General features: G+C 44.1%; 1 protein-coding gene across 1 annotated transcript in view; it reads left to right on the plus strand.

Moving 5' to 3' along the window:
* The window catches only part of LOC121534614 (double-stranded RNA-specific editase B2-like), a 37,998-nt gene extending 24,955 nt beyond the window's left edge, over nt 1-13,043 (plus strand). Inside the window, exons 4-10 of the mRNA XM_041841190.2 lie at nt 3,575-3,698; nt 4,881-5,049; nt 8,638-8,789; nt 8,983-9,151; nt 9,420-9,601; nt 9,985-10,166; nt 12,621-13,043. Of these exons, the coding sequence (XP_041697124.2) occupies nt 3,575-3,698; nt 4,881-5,049; nt 8,638-8,789; nt 8,983-9,151; nt 9,420-9,601; nt 9,985-10,166; nt 12,621-12,803 (1,161 nt within the window). The 3' untranslated portion in view covers nt 12,804-13,043. The remainder of the gene's footprint in view (nt 1-3,574; nt 3,699-4,880; nt 5,050-8,637; nt 8,790-8,982; nt 9,152-9,419; nt 9,602-9,984; nt 10,167-12,620) is intronic.
* The last annotated feature ends 1,763 nt before the right edge of the window (nt 13,044-14,806 follow it).

Raw genomic sequence — 14,806 nt, forward strand, 5'->3', positions numbered from 1 at the left:
AAGAGTGTGCAAAGCTGTCATCAAGGCAAAGGGTGGATACTTTGAAGAATCTCAAATATAAAATATATTTTGATTTGTTTAACACTTTTTTGGTTAGTACATGATTCCATATGTGTTATTTCATAGTTTTGATGTCTTCACTATTATTCTACAATGTAGAAAATAGTAAAAATAAAGAAAAACCCTTGAATGAGTAGGTGTGTCCAAACTTTTGTCTGGTACTGTATCTCAATCGTATCAAGGACATTTCCCTCAACAAAGTATTTATCAGCTAAATCAGTGCTTGTCGGGGGCGCCGTGAGAGTTATTTAAGATACTCTTCAAAGAGTACCTTCGAACGACTCTTGTGTGGCTTGTGATAGTGCAAAGCAGGTTACATGCGTCTCCGTGAGAGATGGATCACAAAAATGTGTAGCTCAAACCGTTCAGACTTTACAGACATTTTTGTGAGAAGAACCGTTTTCAGGATCCACCCTTGTCTCATTAACACCACTCTGGCTCAGCCCCCATTAATCACACAGACTAATGGTTGGTATCAGCGGATGCAGAATAAATAGGTGAATCCAATGCAATAACCCATCAGTAAAACACACAATGTTTCAAAGGGGTTAGAAGTCCAAAACGCGCCGGTGTCACAGTGAGACTGTAGGATGAACATTATCATCACAACCTATTAGCGATCAAGGAGGAGCCCCAGACTGAAGGAGATTGAAATTAAGAGGAGGTGTGAAGAGCATATTAATAATTACTGAATACGCTCATTACGCATCATTACCCATTACCTTGTGCCATCGCCATTTAGATAATGTAATTTCCCCTTTCCTTTCATCTCTCCAAGCTTGATATCAGGGGATGGGTGGGATGATATCAGGGGATGGGTGGGATGATATCAGGGAATGGGTGGGATGATAACAGGGGATGGGTGGGATGATATCAGGGGATGGGTGGGATGATAACAGGGGATGGGTGGGATGATATCAGGGGATGGGTGGGATGATATCAGGGGATGTGTCGGATGATATCAGGGGATGGTTGGGATGATATCAGGGGATGGGTGGGATGATATTTACATTTAAGTCATTTAGCAGACGCTCTTATCCAGAGTGACTTACAAATAGGTGCATTCAACTTAGGATAGCCAGTGGGACAACCACCCTTTTTTTTTATGGGGGGGATGGGGGGGTGGTAGAAGGATTACTGTTATACTATTCCAGGTATTCCTTAAAGAGGTAGGGTTTCAAGTGTCTCCGGAAGGTGGTCATTGACTCCGCTGTCCTGGCGTCGTGGGGGAGCTTGTTCCAACATTGGGGTGCCAGAGCAGCGAATAGCTTTGACTGGGCTGAGCAGGAACTTTGCTTCCATTGAGGTAGGGGGGCTAGCAGGCCAAAGGTGGATGAAGGTAGTGCCCTCGTTTGGGTGTAGGGTCTGATCAGAGACTGAAGGTAAGGAGGTGCCGTTCCCCTCAAAACTCTGTAGGCAAGCACCATGGTTTTGTAGTAAATGCGAGCTTCAACTGGAAGCCAGTGGAGTGTGTGGAGGAGCGGGGTGACATGAGAGAACTTGGGAAGGTTGAACACCAGACGGGCTGCAGCGTTCTGGATAAATTGTAGGGGTTTAATGGCACAGGCAGGGAGCCCAGCCAACAGCGAGTTGCAGTAATCCAGACGGGAGATGACAAGTGCCTGGATTAGGACCTGTGCCGCTTTCTGTGTAAGGTAGGGTCCTATTCTGCGAATGTTGTAGAGCATGAACCTGCAGGATTGGGTCACCGCTTTGATGTTGGCGGAGAATGACAGGGTGTTGTCCAGGGTCACGCCAAGGTTCCTTGCACTCTGGGAGGAGGACACAATGGAGTTGTCAACCGTGATGGCGAGATCATGGAGCGGGCAGTCCTTCCCCGGGAGGAAGAGCAGCTCCGTCTTGCCGAGGTTCAGCTTGAGGTGGTGATCCGACATCCACACTAATATGTCCGCCAGACATGCAGAGATGCGATTCGCCACCTGGTTATCAGAAGGGGGAAAGGAGAAAATTAATTGTGTGTCATCTGCGTAGCAATGATAGGAGAGACCATGTGAGGATATGACAGAGTCAAGTGACTTGGTGTATAGAGAGAATAGGAGAGGGCCTAGAACTGAGCCCTGGGGGACACCAGTGGTGAGAGCACGTGGTGCGGAGACAGATTCTCGCCACGCCACCTGGTAGGAGCGACCTGTCACGTAGGACGCAATCCAAGAGTGAGCAGCGCCGGAGATGCCCAACTCGGAGAGGGTGGAGAGGAGGATCTGATGGTTCACATTATCAAAGGCAGCAGATAGGTCTAGAAGGGCAGAGGAGAGAGAGTTAGCTTTAGCAGTGCGGAGAGCCTCCGTGACACAGATAAGAGCAGTCTCAGTTGAATGACCAGTCTTGAAACCTGACTGATTTGGATCAAGAAGGTCATTCTGAGAGAGATAGCAGGAGAGTTGGCTAGAGACGGCACGCTCAAGAGTTTTGGAGAGAAAATAAAAAAAGAAGATATCAGGGGATGGGTGGGATGATAACAGGATATGGGTGGGATGATAACAGGATATGTGTGGGATGATATCAGGGGATGGATGGGATGATAACAGGATATGGGTGGGATGATATCAGGGGATGGGTGGGATGATATCAGGGGATGGGTGGGATGATATCAGGGGATGGGTGGGATAATATCAGGGGATGGGTGGGATGATAACAGGATATGGGTGGGATGATATCAGGGGATGGGTGGGATGATATCAGGGGATGGGTGGGATGATGCAACGGTACCCCCCTGTATATATAGCCTCCCTACTGTCACTTTATTTTACTTCTGCTCTTTTTTTTCTCAACACTTTTTTTGTTGTTGTTTTAAAATAAATGCACTGTTTGTTTAAAATAAATGCACTGTTGGTTAAGGGCTGTAAGTAAGCATTTCACTGTAATGTCTGCACCTGTTGTATTCGGCGCATGTGACCAATAAAATTTGATTTGATTTGATTTGATGATATCAGGGGATGGGTGGGATGATATCAGGGGATGGGTGGGACGATATCAGGGGATGGGTGGGATGATATCAGGGGATGGGTGGGACGATAACTTGAATGATCATGTATTGTATGTATTATGTAAATTAAGTGGATGAGTTAGCCCCCCAAAAAAAATATAGTCTCATCATTCCCAGATATACTCTCAATATAATGCTCATCTAATACTGTATGTCTCATGGAGAGTTGACAGAGAAGAAACCTCTGTCAGAGTAATTGAAAGCACTGTCACAGTGTGCGTCACAGTGTGCGTCACAGTGTGCGTCCCAAATGACACCCTATTTCCTATATAATGCACTACTTTTGACAAGAGCCCATATGGGACGCAGGCTTGTGTCACGTCCACCATACCTGATGATCGATGTCAACTATTATCTGGTTGTTTTGGTGACTGTGATATTGATTTAGCAACTAGTGGGCAAACGTTTGTTTGCTCTACTATCTGTTTATGTAGATGTGAATACAGCTGTTATCTTGACCACTCTCTGTTTGATTTGGAAGTAATCCATTAACTTGTGTGATTGCAGTGCTTTGCAGAGTCAATCTTCCACTTGGTGAGAGAGAAACACAGTGAGCTAGCTGACTGTTGCTGCACTACCTCCCAGTCACACAGCCGTTACAAAGTACTGGCAGGCATCGTAATGACTAGAGGTAGGCTATGGGCTGCATCCAAATGCTACCCTATTCCCTATATATAATACTCTACTTTCAACCAGCGCCCATAGGGCTCTGGTCAAGTATTGCATTATGTAGGGAACAGGGTGCCATTTGGAATGCAACCATAATGACACTTTTCACTGACTTGTAATACCACATTTAAACATTTTTCAAATTTAAAGAGAAATGATGCATCTCTCTTTAATACAACTGTAGATACCAGCATCAAAATGTATGATAAGTCATAAATTATTCAAATGCCTTTGAATATAGGCCTTTATAGGCCTAGATGTGACATTCCCACATCAAAAGTATGCCAGTCAACTGGGAGTGCATATTAGTGACTTCAGTTGAAGCCAGCATGGTTTGGTTATTCGCAAACCTGAACATCTAGGAAACTCTCATTAGACAGTAGACACTCCTTGGATCTTATAGAATACCTAAGATGAGAGAGTGGGCAAAACCATAGAATTACTATGAATTATATTTTATTCATTCTATTTCTATGGGCACAGCGCTTCACAGGTATTGCCGTCCCAAAAGGCAGTGAATCCAATAGGAATCCCTCCCAGACTTTCATTCATATAGAAGACCTCACAAGAAAAGAAGCAGTTGCTCAGCTTGCTCTGCAACACAAGATGCAACTTTATACCATCACGATTGATGAGATAAGACAGTCATTACCATCTTTGTAAATATTTCATGAGGTGCTGTAGTAAGACAACAACTTAGTTGTTGGGTCTTACCTGGTTAAATAAAGGTTAAATAAAATAAAATAAAATAGTAGGACACTGGAGCATTAAATTCTGTCCTGTTAGTCATTTCTTATTCAGAACCATTTATTTAGTCATCTTAGTCTATTACAGTGATATTTTCATTAGATGAAGTTGTTTGTAAGGACATTTCCTGTTTGAGGCCAAATTACTGGAACTGATATCCAAAAAGACAAGCATCGGGATGTATCCCAAATGGCACCCTATTCTATTCCCTATGTAGTGCACAACCTTTGGCCAGGACCCATGGGCTCCAAAGAAGTAAAACAAAAAAGGGCATTATATAGGGAATAGGGTACCATTTGGGACGCGGACAAGACTCTCAACGCTATTGTATAAGTGTACTGTGCAGTTTTGTTTGTTGTTGGTTAGTAAGAGACATTGTGTATTGTTCCCTGCCCAGGTTTTGATGTGAGGCGAGGCCAGGTGGTGTCTCTGGGGACAGGGACCAAGTGTTTCAGTGGAGTGTGTGTCAGTGACCAGGGATGGACGGTTAATGACTGCCATGCTGAGGTCATCACCAGGAGGGCTTTCCTCCGCTTCCTCTACACCCAACTGGAGCTCTTCCTCTGGTAATATACTGGATGTTATAAACTGGGTGGTTTGAGCCCTGAATGCTGATTGGCTGACAGCCATGGCATATCAGACCGTATACCACTGTTATGACAAAACATTTATTTTTACTGCTTTAATTACGTTGGTAACCAGTTTATAATAGCAATAAGGCACCTCTGGGGTTTGTGATATACAGTGGGGAAAAAAAGTATTTAGTCAGCCACCAATTGTGCAAGTTCTCCCACTTAAAAAGATGAGAGAGGCCTGTAATTTTCATCATAGGTACACGTCAACTATGACAGACAAATTGAGAGAGAAAAAATCCAGAAAATCACATTGTAGGATTTTTTATGAATTTATTTGCAAATTATGGTGGAAAATAAGTATTTGGTCACCTACAAACAAGCAAGATTTCTGGCTCTCACAGACCTGTAACTTCTTCTTTAAGAGGCTCCTCTGTCCTCCACTCGTTACCTGCATTAATGGCACCTGTTTGAACTTGTTATCAGTATAAAAGACACCTGTCCACAACCTCAAACAGTCACACTCCAAACTCCACTATGGCCAAGACCAAAGAGCTGTCAAAGGACACCAGAAACAAAATTGTAGACCTGCACCAGGCTGGGAAGACTGAATCTGCAATAGGTAAGCAGCTTGGTTTGAAGAAATCAACTGTGGGAGCAATTATTAGGAAATGGAAGACATACAAGACCACTGATAATCTCCCTCGATCTGGGGCTCCATGCAAGATCTCACCCCGTGGGGTCAAAATGATCACAAGAACGGTGAGCAAAAATCCCAGAACCACACGGGGGGACCTAGTGAATGACCTGCAGAGAGCTGGGACCAAAGTAACAAAGCCTACCATCAGTAACACACTACGCCGCCAGGGACTCAAATCCTGCAGTGCCAGACGTGTCCCCCTGCTTAAGCCAGTACATGTCCAGGCCCATCTGAAGTTTGCTAGAGTGCATTTGGTTGATCCAGAAGAGGATTGGGAGAATGTCATATGGTCAGATGAAACCAAAATATAACTTTTTGGTAAAAACTCAACTCTTCGTGTTTGGAGGACAAAGAATGCTGAGTTGCATCCAAAGAACACCATACCTACTGTGAAGCATGGGGGTGGAAACATCATGCTTTGGGGCTGTTTTTCTGCAAAGGGACCAGGACGACTGATCCGTGTAAATGAAAGAATGAATGGGGCCATGTATCGTGAGATTTTGAGTGAAAACCTCCTTCCATCAGCAAGGGCATTGAAGATGAAACGTGGCTGGGTCTTTCAGCATGACAATGATCCCAAACACACCGCCCGGGCAACGAAGGAGTGGCTTCGTAAGAAGCATTTCAAGGTCCTGGAGTGGCCTAGCCAGTCTCCAGATCTCAACCCCATAGAAAATCTTTGGAGGGGAGTTGAAAGTCTGTGTTGCCCAGCGACAGCCCCAAAACATCACTGCTCTAGAGGAGATCTGCATGGAGGAATGGGCCAAAATACCAGCAACAGTGTGTGAAAACCTTGTGAAGACTTACAGAAAACGTTTGACCTGTGTCATTGCCAACAAAGGGTATATAACAAAGTATTGAGAAACTTTTGTTATTGCCCAAATACTTATTTTCCACCATAATTTGCAAATAAATTCATTAAAAATCCTACAATGTGATTTTCTGGATTTTCTTTTCTCATTTTGTCTGTCATAGTTGACGTGTACCTATGATGAAAATTACAGGCCTCTCTCATCTTTTTAAGTGGGAGAACTTGCACAATTGGTGGCTGACTAAATACTTTTTTTCCCCACTGTATGGCCAATATACCATGGCTAAGGGCTGTATCAAGGCACTCCGTGTTGCGTCGTACATAAGAACAGCCCTTAGTCGTTGTATATTGGCCATATACCACACCCCTCTGGCCTTATTGCTTAATTATATACCATAAACTGTACTGTAATAAACTGTATATATACTGTATCTTTACACAAGGGAAAGCGTCCCAAATGGTACCCTATTCCCTATATAGTGCAATACTTTTGAACAGGTTTCTGGGCTCCGGTAAAAAGTAGTGCACTATAAAGGGAATAGGGTGTCATTTGGGACACAGACAAGGCCTCAACCCTGAGGATGAAGTTGAATAATCTTTGCTTGTATACTTTTAAATTGAAGTTGCAAGTGAAACATTTTATATCAGCTATTACCTATCTGCGCTGATGTTTTGGTGCCATATTAAAAAGAGCCACTTGTAAATGTTATTTTATGCCCGTGCACCATCACTCCAGAATCAATTTTGATTCTTGATTAACACATTGTACTAAAGGTGCTTTTTAAATCCCTGAATAACTAAACGTGTTTCCATCAACGTCAAGTGCACAAGGATGATTGAAGTAGAGAAATGTTTAACATAAAACACCCTTTTCATCTCAAAATACACTACATGACCAAAAGTATGTGGACACCTGCTCGTCGAACATCTCATTCCAAAGTCATGGGCATTAATATGGAGTTGGTCCCCCTTTGCTGCTATAACAGCCTCCACTCTTCTGGGAAGGCTTTCCACTAGATGCTGGAACATTGCTGCGGGGCTTCCATTTAGCCACAAGAGCATTAGTGAGGTCGGGCACTGATGTTGGATGATTAGGCCTGGTTCGCAGTCGGCGTTCCAATTCATCCCAAAGGTGTTCGATGGGGTTGAGGTCAGGGCTCTGTGCAGGCCAGTCAAGTTCTTCCACACCGATCTCAACAAACCATTTCTGTATGGACCACGCTTTGTGCACAGGGGCATTGTCATGCTGGAACAGGAAAGGGCTTTCCCCAAACTGTTGCCACAAAGTTGGAAGCACATAATCGTGTAGAATGTCATTGTATGCTGTAGTGTTAAGATTTCCCTTCATTGGAACTAAGGGGCCTAGCCCAAACCATGAAAAACAACCCCAGACCATTATTCCTCCTCCACCAAACTTTACAGTTGGCACTATGAATCTCGGAAGGTAGCGTTCTCCTGGCATCCGCCAAACCCAGATTCGTCCGTCGGAATGCCAGATGGTGAAGCGTGATTCATCACTCCAGAGAACGCGCTTCCACTGCTCCAGAGTCCAATGGCGGTGAGCTTTACACCCCTTCAGCCGACACTTGGCATTGCGCATGGTGAACTTAGGCATGACGTTGCTTCCAGAGGCAGTTTGGAACTCGGTAGTGAGTGTTGCAACTGAGTACAAATAATTTTTACGTGCTACGCGCTTCAGCACTCGGCGGTCCCATTCTGTGAGCTTGTGTGGCCACTTCACAATAACAGCACTTACAGTTGACTGGGGCAGCTCTAGCAGGGCGGAAATTTTATGAACTGACTTCCTATGATGGTGCCACGTTGAAAGTCTCTGAGCTCTTCAGTAAGGGCATTCTACTGCCAATGTTTGTCTATGGAGATTGCATGGGCGTATTTTATACACCTGTCAGCAACGGGTATGGCTGAAATAGCCGAATCCACTAATTTGAAGGGGTGTCCACATACTTTTGTATATATAGTGTAGATTTATTTGGGTGATTAGGCAACATGTGACAATTTATTTGAAAGTTCATACTCAAAATGATCATAACAACATAATTTCCTTGTTTAGTAACTGGCCAGACAGTTTGGAGAAGTCAATCTTTGTGCGAGACAAAGAGTCTGGGTACAGACTGAGAGATGGTATTCTGTTCCATATGTATGTGAGCTCATCGCCCTGTGGAGACGCACGCCTCAACTGCCCCTACGAGGTAACAGCTACACGTAAGAAATGTCTACATTTTTATTTCACTTTATTTCATTCATACTTGCAGTCGACAAGACTGAATTAAGAAGAATGTACAGTTACATTAAAACAATGCTTTAAAATGCTCTACTTTAAAATTATCTACCTGTACTGTGATTCGTAGAGCAGGTTTGCATTTGTTGGTGCTACATCAGTTGTCTCCTCCCTCAGACCACAGCTGGCACAGATTTGTAAGGAAGTTGCGCTGCCATCTGAGGATGAAGATGGAAGGCGGTGAGGGTACACTTCCTGTCAGCGTACGGCGAGCCAATCAGAAATGGGACAGGGGGTTGCCGAGGGAACCTCCCGTCACCATGTCCTGCACAGATAAAATGGCCAGGTGAGCAGCAGCTAGACAGTGACAATTTTCACTGAGTCACAAACGTATAACATACTGTATAAAGGGGGCTTGTCTTTCTCCCTTTGTTCCAATGGGAATGTTCCAGGCTGCATCTCAAATGGCACCCTTTTCCTTATATAGTGCACCACTTTTGACAAGGACCCAGGGGATCTGGTAGAAAGTAGTGCACTATATAGGGAATAGGGTGCCATTTGGGACGCTGCTCCTAGTCCTGCTTGATCTCTAGCCTTATTGCTTGTATCTCCAGGTGGAATGTTCTTGGTCTCCAGGGCTGTCTCCTGTCTCACCTGGTGGAGCCGGTGTACCTCCACAGCCTCACTGTGGGCAGCCTGTGCCACACGGGTCACCTGGGAAGGACCATGGCACGACGCATGGGGCACATCGCCCCCCTGCCATCCTCCTATAGACACAACAGGCTACTCCTCGGCTGTAAGTCACCCAGATCTAAGAGATGATAACATCATATGGTTACTTCAGATATTTAGGTTCACATTACATGTCTAGGAGTCAGATCATTGGGCAGTAACTCAGGGTTAAAAATGTTAGAAGGAGGAAAGGAAAGGTCATGAGGTCATTCTGTTACCTTGCCTGGTGAAGACGTTCCTCTCGTTCCCTACGGTGAGGACCACCTGAGCGTGACTCTGTTCCAGGACAAACACCTCGTTCTTCCAGATGTTCTTCATGGTCTTGTCTCTTCCACTATGCCTCTATGCTGGCTCATGATGTGGTATCTGAAGAGTGCATGTTAAGTACGTACCTGTCCCTCTCTGCTCTCCCTCCTGACCCCAGTCTCATCTCTGTGTGGTCTCCAGGCCTCAGCAGCAGTGAGGGTCGGCATCCAGGGAAGTCCCCCAGCTTCAGTGTGAACTGGAGTGCTGGAGATGGGGAGCTGGAGGTGGTGGATACCTCAACAGGCAGGAGGAAAGACTCAGGGACACCATCCAGACTCTGCAAGAGATCCCTTTTCACTCGTTGGGAGAGACTACACCACCAGGTTAGTCATGAACAGGGGAGCTATACAGTATACTTTACCTGGAACCAGTGGAGGCTGGTGAGGGGAGTACAGCTCATAGTAATAGCTGGAATGGAATAAATAGAAGGGTATCAAACAGGATGCCGTTACATTAATTCCGTTCCAGACATTACTATGAGCCCGTCCTCTGAGCCACCAGCCACCACTGCCTGAAACCCACACTGCAACCCTGAGTCCACACTTTGATACTTATTTTTTACAATGCCATCCATTGATACTTCCATTAGGTTGTAAGCAGAAGCTCTAATGTATGTATTGCAACTATGGCATGTGATCTTTTGTATTACTGCAGTGAGGAGAGAGGTATTAACAAACTATTTGCTTACTGCAGATAGTGGAAAAGACCATACTTACAATGGAGATGCCATCCATCTTTGTTCAATTGCACACTGCTGGCTCACCAAGCATTTCTGTCTCCATTTAACACTCCTTATTTCCACTGTGAAATTAAATACAGTGGGGAGAACAAGTATTTGATACACTGCCGATTTTGCAGGTTTTCCTACTTACAAAGCATGTAGAGGTCTGTAATTTTTATCATAGGTACACTTCAACTGTGAGAGACAGAATCTAAAACAAAAAATCCAGAAAATCACATTGTATGATTTTTAAGTAATTAATTTGCATTTTATTGCATGACATAAGTATTTGATACATCAGAAAAGCAGAACTTAATATTTGGTACAGAAACCTTTGTTTGCAATTACAGAGATCATACGTTTCCTGTAGGTCTTGACCAGGTTTGCACACACTGCAGCAGGGATTTTGGCCCACTCCTCCATACAGACCTTCTCCAGATCCTTCAGGTTTCGGGGCTGTCGCTGGGCAATACGGACTTTCAGCTCCCTCCAAAGATTTTCTATTGGGTTCAAGTCTGGAGACTGGCTAGGCCACTCCATGACCTTGAGATGCTTCTTACGGAGCCACTCCTTAGTTGCCCTGGCTGTGTGTTTCGGGTCGTTGTCATGCTGGAAGTCCCAGCCACGACCCATCTTCAATGCTCTTACTGAGGGAAGGAGGTTGTTGGCCAAGATCTCGCGATACATGGCCCCATCCATCCTCCCCTCAATACGGTGCAGTCATCCTGTCCCCTTTGCAGAAAAGCATCCCCAAAGAATGAGTTTAGACCAAAAAGCTATATTTTTGTCTCATCAGACCACATTACCTTCTCCCATTCCTCCTCTGGATCATCCAGATGGTCATTGGCAAACTTCAGACGGGCTTGGACATGCGCTGGCTTGAGCAGGGGGACCTTGCGTGCGCTGCAGGATTTTAATCCATGACGGCGTAGTGTGTTACTAATGGTTTTCTTTGAGACTGTGGTCCCAGCTCTCTTCAGGTCATTGACCAGGTCCTGCCGTGTAGTTCTGGGCTGATCCCTCACCTTCCTCATGATCATTGATGCCCCACGAGGTGAGATCTTGCATGGAGCCCCAGACCGAGGGTGATTGACCGTCATCTTGAACTTCTTCCATTTTCTAATAATTGCGCCAACAGTTGTTGCCTTCTCACCAAGCTGCTTGCCTATTGTCCTGCAGCCCATCCCAGCCTCGTGCAGGTCTACAATTTTATCCCTGATGTCCTTACACAGCTCTCTGGTCTTGGCCATTGTGGAGAGGTTGGAGTCTGTTTGATTGAGTGTGTGGACAGGTGTCTTTTATACAGGTAACGAGTTCAAACAGGTGTAGTTAATACAGGTAATGAGTGGAGAACAGGAGGGCTTCTTAAAGAAAAACTAACAGGTCTGTGAGAGCCGGAATTCTTACTGGTTGGTAGGTGATCAAATACTTATGTCATGCAATAAAATGCAAATTAATTACTTAAAAATCATACAATGTGATTTTCTGGATTTTTGTTTTAGATTCCGTCTCTCACAGTTGAAGTGTACCTATGATAAACATTACAGACCTCTACATGCTTTGTAAGTAGGAAAACCTGCAAAATCGGCAGTGTATCAAATACTTGTTCTCCCCACTGTATGTATGCCGGTGCATTTTATTGTTCCAAATGCCAGTGGTTACATTTTGATGACTGTAGAGAGTCATAATTATTTAGAAAAGCATTTGAATAGCTTCCCACAGAAAAGGCTTCATGAACTCAGTATCACATGCAAGAATAAACACAGTCATCTACTAATACATCCTGGCTGTAGAGAGAGAGAGACAGAGAGAGACAGAGAGAGAGAGAGAGAGAGAGAGAGAGAGAGAGAGAGAGAGAGAGAGAGAGAGAGAGAAGAGAGAGAGAGAGAGAGAGAGAATAAAGCAAAGCCTGTGGAATGTTAATTTGTTTGATGAAATGTAAATGGGCGAAGATAGCCCAGCTGTTGCAGTTTGTGTTGGCTCATTAGTTTTTATTCTGTCTGGGTGGTGTTTTATTAACCCAAGCCTTTCTTATTGTTGCTCTCTCTCTCCTCAGCTGAGCAGGCCAGGACAAGTGTTGGGTGACGAGAAGGCCATAAAGACGTACTGTGGAGCTAAGATGACAGCGGGGGCCTACCAGAGAGCCAAGCAGAAGTTTGTCCTCTCACTGCAGGAGGCAGGCCTGGGCATCTGGAACAGGAAACCACCAGAACAGGAGCACTTCCAGAGCAGTGTGTAAGGGGTTCTTATAGAAGAAGCAATTCCCTCACACGCACTCACATACACATGCACTCTTCCTATCGTGGTCACTAAGACCGTAGAGGTCCTATAATACAATGTTACCATGATAGGAACAGGTAACTGCCAAAATAATGGAAACATTTGAGTAAATGAAGGATAGAAAGTATATTGAAAGCCAAGTTAATTAAGCAATTAATATCCCATCATGCTTAGGGTCATGTATAAAAATGCTGGGCAGGCCAGCCGAGGGCCCATTTTTCTTGAGCAGATGGTCAGGGGGTGGAACATAATGACAAATAATTTCTAGACTGCAAATTGACCACAAGAAGCCCAAACAGATATAATATTTGACTAAAACATAATCATTTCAAACCTTGCTTACATTTTTATACGATCACGTGTCTCTCTATTATTAGTGGGAATACTTAGGAACAGATTTCCAAAAAAATAAGAAAATAATAGTTTTGCTCTGAAAACTTGAGTGGACAAATAAAACTGCCCCTGGGTGATGCCAGTTGGGGAGCCTTGCCCTACAGGTCTTCTCGGGTCCAAAAAGTTGTACCCGGACACGAACGGACCCGATCATTTCTTAAAAAGGGGGACCCGGACCCAAACGGACCGGAGAACAATCAGACACGAACACGAATGGACCGGACAAAAACCAGACCTAGACCCGACCCGTACCCTACAGTTCCAGGTCTAGACCAGACCCGATTGGACCAGAGTGATATTTTTTTTAATTTGCAACCAAATTGCTATTCTGGTTAACAAATGGGTCTTTATATGTTGAATAGGCCTTCTATAAATCAATACAATCACCTTATTAGCGTAAAAATAGATATGCTATAGACTATGTAGAGCCGTGGTCAGGTCCATTCGGGTACACTCGGGTCTATCAGCTGTAGTACCTAGACCCAAAACCTGATGACAATCAAACAGGACCCGATCCGAACCTGAGGGAAAAGTTAGAATTTTGGACTCGGGTCGGGTATCGGGTATTCGTTTTCGGGTGGACCTATTAAGACCTCTACTATGACAACGCCCCCATCCACAAGGCACGAGTGGTCACTGAATGGTTTGATGATCATGAAAACGATGTAAACCATATGCCATGGCCGTCTCAGTCACCAGATCTCAACCAAATTTAACACTTATGGGAGATTCTGGAGCAGCGCCTGAGGCAGCATTTTCCACCACCAAATGATGGAATTTCTAGTGGAATAATGGTGTCACATACCTCCAATAGAGTTCCAGACACTTGTAGAATCTATATGAAGGTGGATTGAAGCTGTTCTGGCTCGTGGTGGCCCAACACCCTATTAAGACACTTTATGTTAGTGTTTCCTTTATTTTGGCAGTTATCTGTATGACGTGAGTGTGTGAGGGAATTTGGCTAGCGAAAATTCCCTGGATTGCTTCTTTGCACTATTTGCTTATCTATATTGAATTTGTAGTCCTGCTTTCATTCCTCTTCCTCTGTGTAGTCATATATCAATAGTAACCAAAAGATGACGTTTCCCCTTTAGTGATCCTTCACCCACACCTGTTGAGTTACTCACTTGAGCTCCCCTTATTTTGTGGTGTCTCCTTGCAATGCATACCATACATCCTTTCAACCATTCTGTCATGTATTGTCTTGTTCATTTTTTACATTTGAATGTTATTAAATAATTTGAGACAAATTGTCATTAGAGTACTGGGGAACCAGTAGACAACAGTATGTGAAACTGGCCATGAGAAACATGAAAGAGCATTGACATCTAGTGGTTCAAAGAGTACATTTCAAGTTCTGAGAGTGTTACATTGTATGTTTTTTATGTGGATGGACGGTGTTGACAGTAATTTACTCTCATAAATATATTTTTTCTCTACATTACAATTGCACATGTCATATAGCTAGTATTTTGTATCAATATCATTGACTGTCAAATGTAAAATAGTCATTACTATTTTTATTAAAAGGCAGTAAATTTGCAATTTTAGAATCCTCTACTTGGTCTT

The sequence above is a fragment of the Coregonus clupeaformis genome, chromosome 21 (assembly GCF_020615455.1).
Source record: "Coregonus clupeaformis isolate EN_2021a chromosome 21, ASM2061545v1, whole genome shotgun sequence".
Classification (NCBI taxonomy): Eukaryota; Metazoa; Chordata; class Actinopteri; order Salmoniformes; family Salmonidae; genus Coregonus; species Coregonus clupeaformis.